General features: G+C 38.3%; 1 protein-coding gene across 2 annotated transcripts in view; it reads right to left on the reverse strand.

Moving 5' to 3' along the window:
- Positions 1 to 2,720: 2,720 nt before the first annotated feature.
- The window catches only part of LOC148674789 (dihydropyrimidinase-related protein 5), a 60,542-nt gene continuing 50,290 nt past the window's right edge, over positions 2,721 to 12,972 (reverse strand). Inside the window, exons 9-13 of one of the 2 annotated variants that reach the window (XM_088625417.1) lie at positions 12,812 to 12,953; positions 11,664 to 11,806; positions 9,162 to 9,369; positions 5,690 to 5,819; positions 2,721 to 4,533 (exon numbers count right to left, since the gene is read on the reverse strand). In XM_088625417.1, coding sequence (XP_088481543.1) covers positions 4,448 to 4,533; positions 5,690 to 5,819; positions 9,162 to 9,369; positions 11,664 to 11,806; positions 12,812 to 12,953 — 709 coding nt within the window. In that variant the 3' untranslated portion in view covers positions 2,721 to 4,447. Of the gene's footprint in view, positions 4,534 to 5,650; positions 5,820 to 9,161; positions 9,370 to 11,663; positions 11,807 to 12,811; positions 12,954 to 12,972 lie in introns of both variants that reach the window. The other variant, XM_088625415.1, reaches the window with a different exon arrangement.

Raw genomic sequence — 12,972 nt, forward strand, 5'->3', positions numbered from 1 at the left:
CTCCCACCAGGGCCAATTTTCCCAGATGACCTACCAGCATGTCTATGGATTGTGGGAGGAAACTAGAGCACCCAGAGGAAACACACACACGAATATGGGGAGAACATACAAGCTCCACACAGACAGCACCCCCAGCTGTGGAATTGAACCCAGGGGCCCAGTGCTGTGTTGCAGCAATGCTAACCACTGCACCACCATGGTGCCCCCAAAGAGCTGTCAATGTCTTTTCAAATGTCAATGACATTTAGAATGAATTAAATGGAAGATGAGTTTGAAAAAAATCATTTTATACATCTCTTATAAAACTCAATACTTTCAATTCCTAATATGGATTCTGAAAATCATATTGTGCATTTGTAACTTTCCTCATAAATCGATTTGATCTCTGAATTTACCCACGTAGTTTTACAGCATCTGCAGAACGAAGAAGTATTCTTTACCACAGAATACATCAATTTCGATATTACAGTCATTTAAAATTGCACTCTAGTCAGAGCAAGACTGCTTTGGAGTTTGGCATTTACCACCTTTTTTGTTGTTGAGACGGACAAAAGCAATGGGTCATCTTTGAGAATCCTATGTGGCTTTATTTAGCACTCATTCATGTGATAACAAACAAACCATTTGTTTAAGTTCACCTTTCAACACAAGTCTCTACAGATACATACAATCACAAACTTTTTTCACAAAGTGCCTTTTTAAAAATAAAAAATGAACAAATGAACAGAAAAACCCTTCAGCACCAAATTTAAACACAGAAGTTTCAATGCTCATGCATTTGCTTTCTATCTGCTATTGTGACAATGGTGATAAGAACAATGGCTACAGATCAATTCATGAGCTACAGCTCTTAATTAACAAACGTAAACATTTTCAAAGCAATACTTATTTCATGTTCTTCTTCATTTTTTTAAATTATTCCTTCCAAAAATGTCATAAAAAAGAAAACAAAATTATCAATGAAACCGTCAGTTTCCTTGAACCATGCAGTTTAAATCACCATTAATACTTTGCAGTAACCACCCATCTTAGAGAACATTTTTGCAACATGTACATCCTTGAAACATTCAAAGCAAAAGAGCTGTCTGACAAATATTTATGAAAATCCTAAGTGGGTTCTTTAGAAAAGAACATTTTGTGAAAAAGTATTTTCAATCGGCCAAATAACTGCAATCCTTCCTCGAAAGCGTTTTTTAGTAGCATACATTAAAAGCAGATTAAAATACTGCAGCCTTTCTCCCAAAGGATACTGCAGTTTATTTGGAGACGCTGACAAGTCCCTTAAAACTATTACTTCAGAAAAACAACTTCACAATCAGATTTTTAAGTGTAAACAGTGAGAGAAGTTGTGGTATCTATGTGAATGTGAATTTGCGTCTTTGATGTTTAAATACTAATGCATGACAAATGCACAGAGTGTAATTAGGCCTCATTTGAACAGTGAAGAAAGTATCCCCTGTACTGAACACACAATATGAACCATACCAATATTTGTCATTGACAAGACAGACTTAAGTGGCTACAAGTTGTACTGGTAGAGATATGAAAACATAGCTGACAGCTATCAAACCACACTGTCATATATTTATGTATGCATTTCAGAGTAGTATAGCTGTGATGTTACATTAGTATTAAATTGCTCACATTCAAGTACACATTTTTGTCAATTTTGGAACCTATTCAGTTGTTTAGTGTCATTTATAAAGTAGAAGGAGTTACAGTAGCTGTAGTACTCAGAGTGTACACTTGCACACTCCCTGTATAATCCTCTGAACAGTGACTGGGACTAATTTAAAAATGTTTGATTCATTGTTCAAAAACAGAGAGTGCAGCATGTTATCTTGATATTTTGATGATTTCATAGTTTACAAAATTCTGAAGATTCCAAGTTCCAATTGAATGTATTTTGTTATTATATGAGTAGTGTTTACTGTATATACTGTAACAAGCATTTTTCCAGAGATAGAAAAGTGTAGCACAGTCCTTAAAAATGTAAAAATTAAAATTGGAATTTTGATGCTTTTTGAGTTTAGTTCATCTTTCAGAGCATGATCCTTAAGTCTGAGCATTCTCCTCTGATACTCTGATTTACAACACTTATACAAACGAAACACAAAGACGTATTTCCCAGGTAATAGTAAAAAAGTGCAAATAATACAAACACCTTGAAATTTAAGAGAGTAACAGATATATCTACAATGTAATTGTTAAAAAAAATATTATGGAGCCCTGTCACTAAAAGCTGGGCTTTTCTCCATTAGTATTACACCTAAGGAATACTTATGTATCTGTGGTAAAATCAATCAAATTATTCACAGATTCACATTTAAGGGATGTAGATAAATTAAGTTGCTTTAACACTTTCTTACCCCTGACAATAAATCCAGGAGTAAAAAAAAGTTTTCCACATCTAAACATGAGTTCTGCATTGTTGGAAACTGCAGAACCCATTTAATTTCCCATCTAATTATTAGGAAGCACATCTAAGCTTATTCCTAGAGGAAGAGGAAGAATAAGAAGACATTTATGCTGTCTCATTTATTTTTCAATATTGCATTCATGTGTAACTCCACTGCCAAAGACAAAAGTGGTAAAAAAGCATTTACCTACGGTAGTTTGTTGTTTCTTTTTAATACAGCTTTACAGTTGTGTGGGGTTTACCATGCTTATTCTATGAGGTTTACTGTGGAGAACATATAGTTAGTATAATTACATATCACTCTTTTTTTTCTTTTTATTCATTCTGCTCTATGCTTCAGCACGTTTTAGGAGCATTTTATTGTACTTTTTCTATGATTCATGATATTGTACTAGGGCTTTTTAAGGCTTATCGTAAATTTCTTACTAGAAGTAAAAACGTGATTTCTTTTGAGAAACATCTCTCAGATACCCAGAGGATAAAATTTTTAATGTTCGTGAAAAAGTATAGATGATTTATGTCACTTCCACAAAAACAGAAAATATAAATGACAAGAATTATACAAAACAACTTTGGAAAAAAAATCACTAAAAAGGGTGAAACAGGTTCAGAATTTCCATTGAAAACATATCTTAATTGCTTATATTCTTTGGACTACACTTAATACAAAATCAGACTATATTTCTTTAAAAAAAGTTTGGTAACTGCATTTGCAGTTCATTCCAAAATGAACCCACTATTTGTTTTTGTTTATTCTGTGTTATTCTGGCTTATAACATGGACAGTTTTCTGACCTCAACAGACATGATAAAAAGAGGAATGCTCACTGTTCCTAACTGTTGCAGAAAGCATGTGGTTTAGACCGAGGAGGCCGTATTTCTCTTGGTAAAAATACAACTAATTTGCCAAGCAGTGTACTTTGTTAAAATGGATACCACACCATGTCTGAAATTCCCACCAGAGAAGCTGTGATTAAAGACACTCACTCTGGATTTCACACTGAATATCAACAGTACAGGATACATTTTAACCTTGCTCATATCTGCTCATTTTTAAACACGTTACTGTCCTGACAGAAATCTATTTCATTGCCAAAATAATGCTATAAATATCAAAGAGATTTCGAAGGGCAATAAGTGCTACTTGTATTACACCAGTGCACCACTGGTATTTTACATCACCACAGGATGTGATAGATCATGTTAAAGGACAGGAACAGGGAGTTGTGCACTGCTGATTACCACTGACACTGTAACAAGAAGTTCAAAGGAGTTCATCATACAGAAATGTTGCATCTGTGTTTTCTTGGCTGACATTTCCATTGCATGTTTATGATATGAATTGATCTTGGATTTTCCCCCTTTTTAAGTCCTATTTGAGGCAACTGGAGCAACAAGAAGACACCATGACAAAAAGCACATTGTATCAAGACTATTCTACGTCTATAGAACTATGTATTTATTTTCCATTTCTAGCAGTGTTAAATACCCCAGTCAACACATATGTACTGTAGCACCCAAACCAAACTCCGGACTCTGAACTGGGTTTATCATTCTGGCTTTGAGATTTTTTCTTAACTTAGTGCCAAGCTTTTTGAAAGAAAAGATAAGCAGAATTTACTTCATTTGCCTTTTCCTCCAACCTTCTTTTAAAAAGATTCCTTGCTTAAAACCTGCTAAAATACAAACCAAAACATTCTGAAATGACAAAACAAATTTGTAATTTTACCAATCCAAATTTGTTCACATACACTATCAGCAGGCAAACGTCCAAATACACAATGTTTTGCATCAGTCCCTAAGCAACTATTCTTTTTTCCACAAATAAAAAAAGTGCTCTTTTCAATTTTACTGTTTTCCTTTTCTAAGTAAAGTGTGGTGTTGGAGATATTTTAAGCACCTCTGGTATCAAAATCAGTGCAGTATTCTTGGTTCATCTTTAATTTTCTGAAGCTGATTTCAGTGTTGTGGCCCAGGAGTGATGATGTTCAACCGTTGCTGTTTGGTCCTGAGATGGATGTTCCCATGGTTACCAAATGCCACTGGATCTGCCACCAGGGGGAGCCAAAATTCTGGCTGAAGATCTCTTTGGAATATGATCATCAACTTGGGCTCCTGGCACACAAGAAATAATTGGACAAAACTATTACAGCTATTTTGTAGTTAGATATTGCTCATAGACAATTTTAACATTTTATTAAATAACATTATTAATAACATATTTTCTTGCACTTCAACATCTACACTTTCTCTCACATTTGGCATTTACTTTTATTTTTTTATTTTTAATTTCAAATGAGAAAAAAAGCAAATTCATTAATATCGCTATAGCTGTAAATAAAGTTGTACATAAAAATGCAACTCATACTGAGAAAGTCTTGATATTTGTGTTTTAGAACACAAAATAATTCGGCCACCACATAAAGTTTAATTAGAGAAGAACAACAGAATAATATTAAATCTATTTGAGGTATATCAGTAAATCCCAATTATTCTTTTAGTCTTCAAATTTTAAAATACAAAATTTAAGACCTCTGCAATATAGCTGTCAATGTTCAAATTTGATTTCTCGATTGGGTGTACATCCTGGAAGTACATGGATATGTTTTTTAACCTATATTTTCATCTATTGAAGTGTCACTTGCTGCTCTTTGCCAGTTCATCATGGCCCCTGGAGAAAAGACAGTGTGAAATGGCTGAGAGCTCCCTCTATCAGTGAGCAATAATAATAATAATAATATAGTTTACACTTATATAGTGCTTTTCTGGACACTCCACTCAAAGCGCTGTCCAGGTAATGGGGACTCCCCTCCACCACCACCAATGTGCAGCATCCACCTGGATGATGCAACAGCAGCCATAGTGTGCCAGAACACTCAAATTTGGGAAATTTGGCCAGGATGCCTGGGTTACACCCCTACTCTTTTTGAAAAGCACCCTGGGATTTTTATTGACCACAGAGAGTCAGTACCTTGTTTTTATGTCTCATGCAAAGGACGGCGCCTTTTTACAGTAAAGTCTCCTCGTCAGTAATACTGGGGCATTAGGACCCACATGGGCCACAGGGTGAGCACCCCCTGCTGGCCCCACTAACACCTCTTCCAGCAGCAACCTTAGTTTTTCCCAGGAGGTCTCCCATCCAGGTACTGACCAGGCTCACACCTGCTTAGCTTCAATGGGCTGCCAATTGTGAGTTGCAGGGTGATATGGCTGCTGGCTACAGTAGGATTACCAGACAGACTGAAGCTAGATTCATGCAGGTCCCTCATGCCTCCATGTCGTGTGGTTGGCCTGGTGGGGGTGTCAGCATCGGGGGGTCCCATCTCCTTCTTCCCCGAGTTGTGGACCACCGCTACATCACCCACGTAGGGAGTGCGGTCGACTCCTTTCAGGACCTGGCGCTGACATAGGACACAAATAACAGTCAGTCAGAAGCGTCTCTTTCTTTGGTTGGGGTTTCTGTTGCAGATGAGAGCCAGACAGCTAACATGGTCTCATCTCCAGAGGGTCACAGCAGATCAGTCTCTAGAGATGTGCGCAAAACACAGCGACATGCAACAGCTGCCATCACCTGCTGTATACAGATGGAGCTATAATAATAATTAATAAAAATTGCTTACACTTATATAGCTTTTCTGGACACTCCACTCAAAGCCCTTTACAGGTAATGGGGACTCCCCTCCACCACCACCAATGTGCAGCATCCACCTGGATGATGCGACGGCAGCCATAGTGCGCCAGAACGCTCACCACACATCAGCTATCAGTGGGGAGGAGAGCAGAGTGATGAAGCCAAATCATAGATGGGGATTATTAGGAGGCCATGATTGGTAAGGGCCAATGGGAAATTTAATCAGCTCTATAAGAGCCGAGCTGATCATAGACAAAGTTCACGTCACAATTATGCAATTATTATTTTACTAATTACCTACGTAGCAGGCAAGGAGCTTTTTTGTTGCTAAATTTGGCAACAGTTTTGTTTATGTTTTCATCAATGAAACCAACAACATTCAAGGAAATTTTCAAACGGCACATTTTAAAAAAACTCACAAGCCTTAAATGATATTGGAAACTAAGGGGGTAAGTACCTTTGCGGTAATCCTGTGAAATCGATGTATTCAGAAGATTTGAAACTGCCACTGTTCCAGATCATCAGATCAGGATGTTGATTCACACTAAACTTTAACACTTCATGTCTGAAGTGTCTGTGGCAATTTATAATACTTACAATAATAGAAAGATTTTGTAAGACAAGCCATGTCATTTCAAGGCTCACATTCCCAAATATACTGATGAAAAAAAGAAAGACAACATTTTCTGGAATGAGAATACTAGTTATAGCTTATGTACTTTCACAAAAGCCCCCTGACCAGCAATACAGCTTGTGCAGTCAGGCATTGCACATTACAATCACACAAAAGCTCGTTAGGTGCACTTTTACCCAATGAGGGCCAGGTGAAACAATGCCTGATCAGATCATCTTTAGAAAGGCCTTAATTCAAAGCTTAGGTCACTGCAAGAAAAAGGCCACATTTAGTCAGTTTTCTGTGCATTCCATAATGCCTCGAATGTCACCAGAAGCAATGGAAAGGGCCATTGGCATGCTGCAGGCAGGCATGTCATGTGCCAGTGTTGCCAGACACTATGGAGTAAGCTGCTCCACTGTGTCTCTACTAAAGAGAAAGTTTCAGCAGACCGGCAGGACAGATGACCGTCCAAGATCCGGTTGCCCTGGAGTGACCACACCAGAGCAGGACCGACACATCAGACTGGTCCATCTGAGAGATCATTTCAGATCTGCCACCCTTACTGCTGCTAAAACTGCCGGTAGACACAATGCCCACATCAGTGACAGGACAGTGAGGCTCCATGCTGCTGGCCTAAGAGCAAGGCGACCTGTCAGAGGCCCACTGCTCACACCTCCTAGACGTCACACCTGACTGGCTTGATCCAGACAGAGGCTGGGATGGACTCGTCAGCAGTGGCATCAGGTCACTCTGATGAGTCACTCTTCAGCCTGTTCCACCCAGACAGGAGGGCCAGATTGTGGAGGAGGAGGTGTTGCTTTTCTTTTTTCCATCAGTATATATCAAGTGTAAACTCATCAAAATTACATTGGTGTTTAATTTTCTTGTCAGAAGGATTCCTCTAATCATGTGGTCACAACAGTTGATCCTCAGTACTGATGTCTTGCAAATTTGTCAGTGCAAGTATGAATTTGTATGAATGAACACAAAAAGGCAACCACCAAAAATATTATGGGTAATTGCCAAATAATACATCTAAAATGAAGAAATCCTGCAAATACAAAATATTCAAATATTCATTACTTTCTTTATATAGCAATATATAATTTAAATAATTTAACAGTCTCAAGTGATAATTAACATCTTGAAATCCTGCACTTAGATTTAGAGGCCAGATGAAAAACCTGCCCTCACCAAAGGTGTCTGGTTAATCAAATTAAAAAATATGCTGAAAAATGATAATTCAATGTCATCGTAAATTAAAGAGGAACTGAAGTCCCAATTTCTCAGACCGGTTATTACATCTCGGTAACAAAATCAATTCTTTGAAATGAACAGTACAGAAAAATTTTACACATCTGGAATTAAGTACAAAATTGTGAACTTTGTGAAAGTTCTGTATGGGTGCCATTGTTGTCACAAACCCCTGGTCTCGCCACAGGCAAGAGTAAAAGTTCCCACAATTTGCGCCATGATGTGGCCCTTCTTGCTCACTAGTCACTGTAGTTAATAATGTACTGTGATATACAAGCGAAGAAGTAGAGGTTGAGCAACAAACATTTCACCGCAGAAATGTTCCAACGTAATCTGCATGCAGAGTTAACAAATAGCATTTGTCAGCAAAAGCATCTTGAAACCGAGAGCAATATTTCTATTGGACTAAAAGAGATGTATCTGCAAGCCTGCTTTTTTACAGTGTTATAAGGCTGCTTCAAGTCACTGGACGTTTTATTACACCGTTCTGAATCGAAGACAATGATGGCAACACAGTGTTGTGCATACTTGGAAATTTCACACATCACTGTGTACATTTTATTTTCTATTGTAGTTTGAAATGCACTCATCAATTCCATGTCTTTCTAACTATCAAATATAAAAATAGAGTTGCAGTTCCCCTTAAATACACAAACTGATCGCCATCTCAGGGATTTCACAATGGAACATTTTTTACTTGTGTGACTATTTTTCAGCATATTCTGAGAGAGATTAAAGCAGCACACTATACATCATATCATTCAGTGAAACCTGACTAAATCCCCCTTAATTGTATTTCAAAGAGTAACTGATTGCTGCACTCCTCTCGGCTGACTTTAAACTGGCCATCAGCAGCCATTCTTGGGACTGCTTTGTTCTTACAGCTGTGAATGACTTAACGGAGAGCAGAAGGTTTTGATGTTGCTCTCAGGCTGTGACATACTATAAGGATTCCCACAGATTCTCTTACGTGTTGAGTTTACAAGTCTAAAGCAGCCCATTCTCCTCATGTTTAAAATCCTAGTAACCTTTAACTATCCATTAGGGTCTCCTTGCCTCCATTGTTAATTACATATACAGTATTTGAACTCAAATATATTTAGAGTGTATTGAGGCACTAAAGTCACTTCTGCAACCAGTTAAAGAATCTAGGATATAGATCAGTCAGCTCTACCCCAGCTTCTTCAGGGACCTTCCATTGAACCGATTTGATCAAGACCACACTGTGACCGAGTCTCTTACCTTGTCCCTCTGCACCATTTTCTTGTACAGGAAGTCGGGGAAGGTCCTCAGTGGGTAGAACTTGCCAGTTCCCTCGGCGCACATGAACGCACCGTTCTCACAGACCACCCTGCCGCGGCTGATGGTGACCAGCGGAACTCCGTGGCAGCGCATGTTCTCGTACAGGTTGATGTCTCCTCCTTGCACCTGAGTGCTCACCGAGATAGTCCTGGACAAAGGAAATCGAGATGTGCGGCTTGTGATCACAGCAGGAAAATGCCCCACGGATGATCTTGGCTCTAATTAGGACGTTTCATACAGCAGATAAAGTCAACGTAAGTAGTGGGGTTGACTTCAAGGTTAAGATCAAGTCATTGCAATGTCCTTTCTGTGTCTGAGTATATCCACACACCTGTTTATCTAACAGGGAAGGCCTTTGGAGCTTCAAAGAGCAAGCAGGAGTGGCAGTGAATCATGGGAACTTAACTCATGCAGCTCATGCTTTCTCTTGAAAGCACTGTAATTCTGAAAAGTGTCATATAAAAACTGCTAGAATCCTTTTTGGGGGCAAACTACCACCGTGTCATACTTGTAAGCTCCAATAAGGGCAACACAGCTGTCTTGGGCTTCCAAAATTGACTCAATACTTGCAAAGGAGAGTTTGAAGTTTCTTTAGTCCAGGGATTGACAACCCAGGTTCCTGAGTGCCAAACTGCCACAGATTTTAAAGGCACCTTTCATTTAGCTCCTGATAAAGACATGGAAAACATCTGATTTGACTTCTTATTCTTATGACTTCTTATGTTAAATTCTGAGATGGAATGATACCCAGAAACACACAAGTCACCTGGGGACAGGTTTGCCTGCCCCTGGATTTAGTAGTACTTTCTAATACTATGGAAGCTATGAAATAGTCAGATCTGACTCAGATCTACAGTATTTCGCTATAAAGGTATTTAAATGGATATATTTCTATTTATATTCACTGCTGGTATTTTTTCTTGATTCTGAAGAGATGATGATGTCAGTGACTAAACGTCCTTTTCCTTCCTTTGCAAATGGATCATAAATAGAAGAGTTGAGACTTGCATTAACCTACTGTAGGTTTATAGTAGGAGTTATATAGGAGTCTAATGATGTGTCTTTATTGTAAATGTCTGTAGATTTTGTAGATCTGTAGATAAAGACTGATTTTACTCATTGGTCATGCCAATAAAGCATCTTGAACTGAAATGGAATTGTTTTCAACCCATTTTGTAACAACAGTGCCATCTGCTGGCAGATTATACTTAAAGTGTTTAGCTGACAAGTGATCCAAAAAGGGGAGTGACAAAGCCAGCAGGACAGACAGAATGACTTACTGATATGCAACCTTTTATTCTTCTTGCTATGTGTCTTTTATACCAGAAGGTGGTGCAATCGAGGAGTTAAATATACCAAACTTCACATGTTCGCATAGCTAAACAGACGTTCCTGTAGCTGTGGTTTCTGAGCTGTACATTTCACATCAGTTTCTAACAAGAATATCAGCTTTATAATGTGAACTATCTGCAAAATGTTTATGGTTGAAACTGTAAATGTTAAAGCTATATCCAATACTTCATTACATAATGACATGACATACCATTTTTATGAATTATATTTTAAACCACAAGCGTGTTCAAAAACTTAAGGTAGAAAGAATGGTAATGTACTTACATTAAGTAGCTAAAAGGATATCGTAATCAAAGGTAAGGCATATTCTGTATCACTTTACCACATTAATTCTAATGCATTGGTTATGATATAGTAGAAACGGGTGTCAAGCTCTATAGCCTGGTGCACAATGTCATCGGTTTGGAGCCCAAAGACATTTAAATCAGTGGTTGTTAGATGAGGTGCAGCTGTTGGCTGGCGCTTCTGTATTGCACTTAAACCCAGGACTTTTTGACAAGTCCTTCTATAACCAATATGAAAGGAGCACTTAGTTTCTGTGCGATCTCAAAAGGTCAGCTCTCCTTAAACTGATTGTTGGTGTTACAAGACAAAGCAGATGGTGGAGTTTCAGCATTCAGATTCAAACCTGCCAGGGTAATGTCTTCCCTGAGAGGTTTAGTTAACCTATTTAGTGAAACACACTTGTAGCATTACGATCTGGAGCAGTACAGATTTTTTTGTGGACAAGAATCAGGTGACTAACAACATCATAACTCTTAAAAACTGCAAAGAGCAATGCAGAACTTTGCGGGATTTGGTGGGATACTGGATAATCAGCTCAGCAGTGCACAAAAACACAGTAAGAAACAAACTCACATCACTGATAAGTACACAAGGCATTTGGGCTTTACTACATTACACGTGTAAAGCAACTGATGTTTTGTATTGATAAACAAAAATATATTGTACCTCATTTTGAAAGCTTGCATATTTCAGTACTAGTTCATGCTCTGTCAGGTCTGAAGCATAAAAAATTGAAGTTATTTTATAGCAGTTTTGTGACCTTGATTTCTAAGCTCTCCATCTGAACAGCCGAGAGCTTCCTACCGTGTGGCATCTGGATCCCACACCACCACATCTGCGTCAGCCCCTGGGATGATCCGGCCCTTCCTCGGATATAGGTTGTAGATCTTGGCGGCATTGGAACTTGTTACCGCTACAAAACGGTTCTCATCCATCTTCCCTCCAACCTGAAGGGATTTGAAAAAATAGTACAAAAGTGGACGATGCAGATCAGGAGTGCAGCCTGCAACAAGTAACGTTCTTCACTATCTGCAAATAATCCCAAATGAAGACATCTGAAGGTTAATAAAATGGATTGTGAAATGATTTTTCCAGTCCATTTGCTGTAATGGGAATGCATTATACTTTTCACTCTTTGTTAAACCTTCTTTTCATTCTTAAATTTAAAGGACTGAAGTGGGACTTAGTGTGACGTTTCAGTTAATACAGTACATACAAGATTTGGGTCCATCAATTTTGTACAAAACTGTTGTAATTTCAGGGAAATGGAGAGCTAAGGTGAGTGATGATATGATCGCTGTCCTGTGAGAGAAAACAGGGACAACAGCATTCTGGTATATGAAAATGAACAAAACTCACATAATTCTAAAAAAAAAGACTCCTTCAGAAATCCTCTACTTTTCCCAACAAATCAGATTCAGGATTACTTATCTGTTCATGAGTATTATGTTGTCTAAATGTTCCAGGTTTCTAAGAGGAATTTATAAATTCTCCCCCCAGAAAAATAGCCAGCTATTCCAGTGCAATTTCTGAAGGAGTTCTGCAGATTTCTTGCAGAACCAATATGGGGTTTATCCCCATAATACTTCAGGCTTCGTAAATGTATTTTGCAACATTTCTTGTCAGGAATTCTTAACTATTTTATATAGAGTACAAAGGTCTTAGTTCATATACAGCAGGAGTCACAAACACAAAGAGTTTTGTACTCAATGTCTGGTTATAGCAAGTTTTTAGGCAGCAAACCCACACAGTTTTTATAGGAACAATTCAAGATATTTTTTAAGTGCTACTGCATTAAGGACTCTTCAATTTCCCCTGGGAGTCTCTTCTAAAGTCAGGTTTACTTGCAATGGTGAGCCTGTGAGAGATAGGTCATACTTCAACACCTGAGTCGAACCTTATAGTTTCAGTATACCGTATGTATCATAATGACTACAGAATGTATTACGTACAACTCCTCTCTCCCAGATGACACTCATCCGGTCCTGGACTCCACTGACACCATGGGGAATTTTAGTGAAGTCCTCCTTGCCCATTGCCTTTTGCTTGGTCGTGAAAGGACGGTGGTCTGAGGCCACAACATTGATAGTGTCACTGCAAGCACAAGAAAAAT

This window comes from Lepisosteus platostomus, chromosome 3, assembly GCF_059453375.1.
Source record: "Lepisosteus platostomus isolate fLepPlt1 chromosome 3, fLepPlt1.hap1, whole genome shotgun sequence".
NCBI classification, from domain to species: Eukaryota; Metazoa; Chordata; class Actinopteri; order Semionotiformes; family Lepisosteidae; genus Lepisosteus; species Lepisosteus platostomus.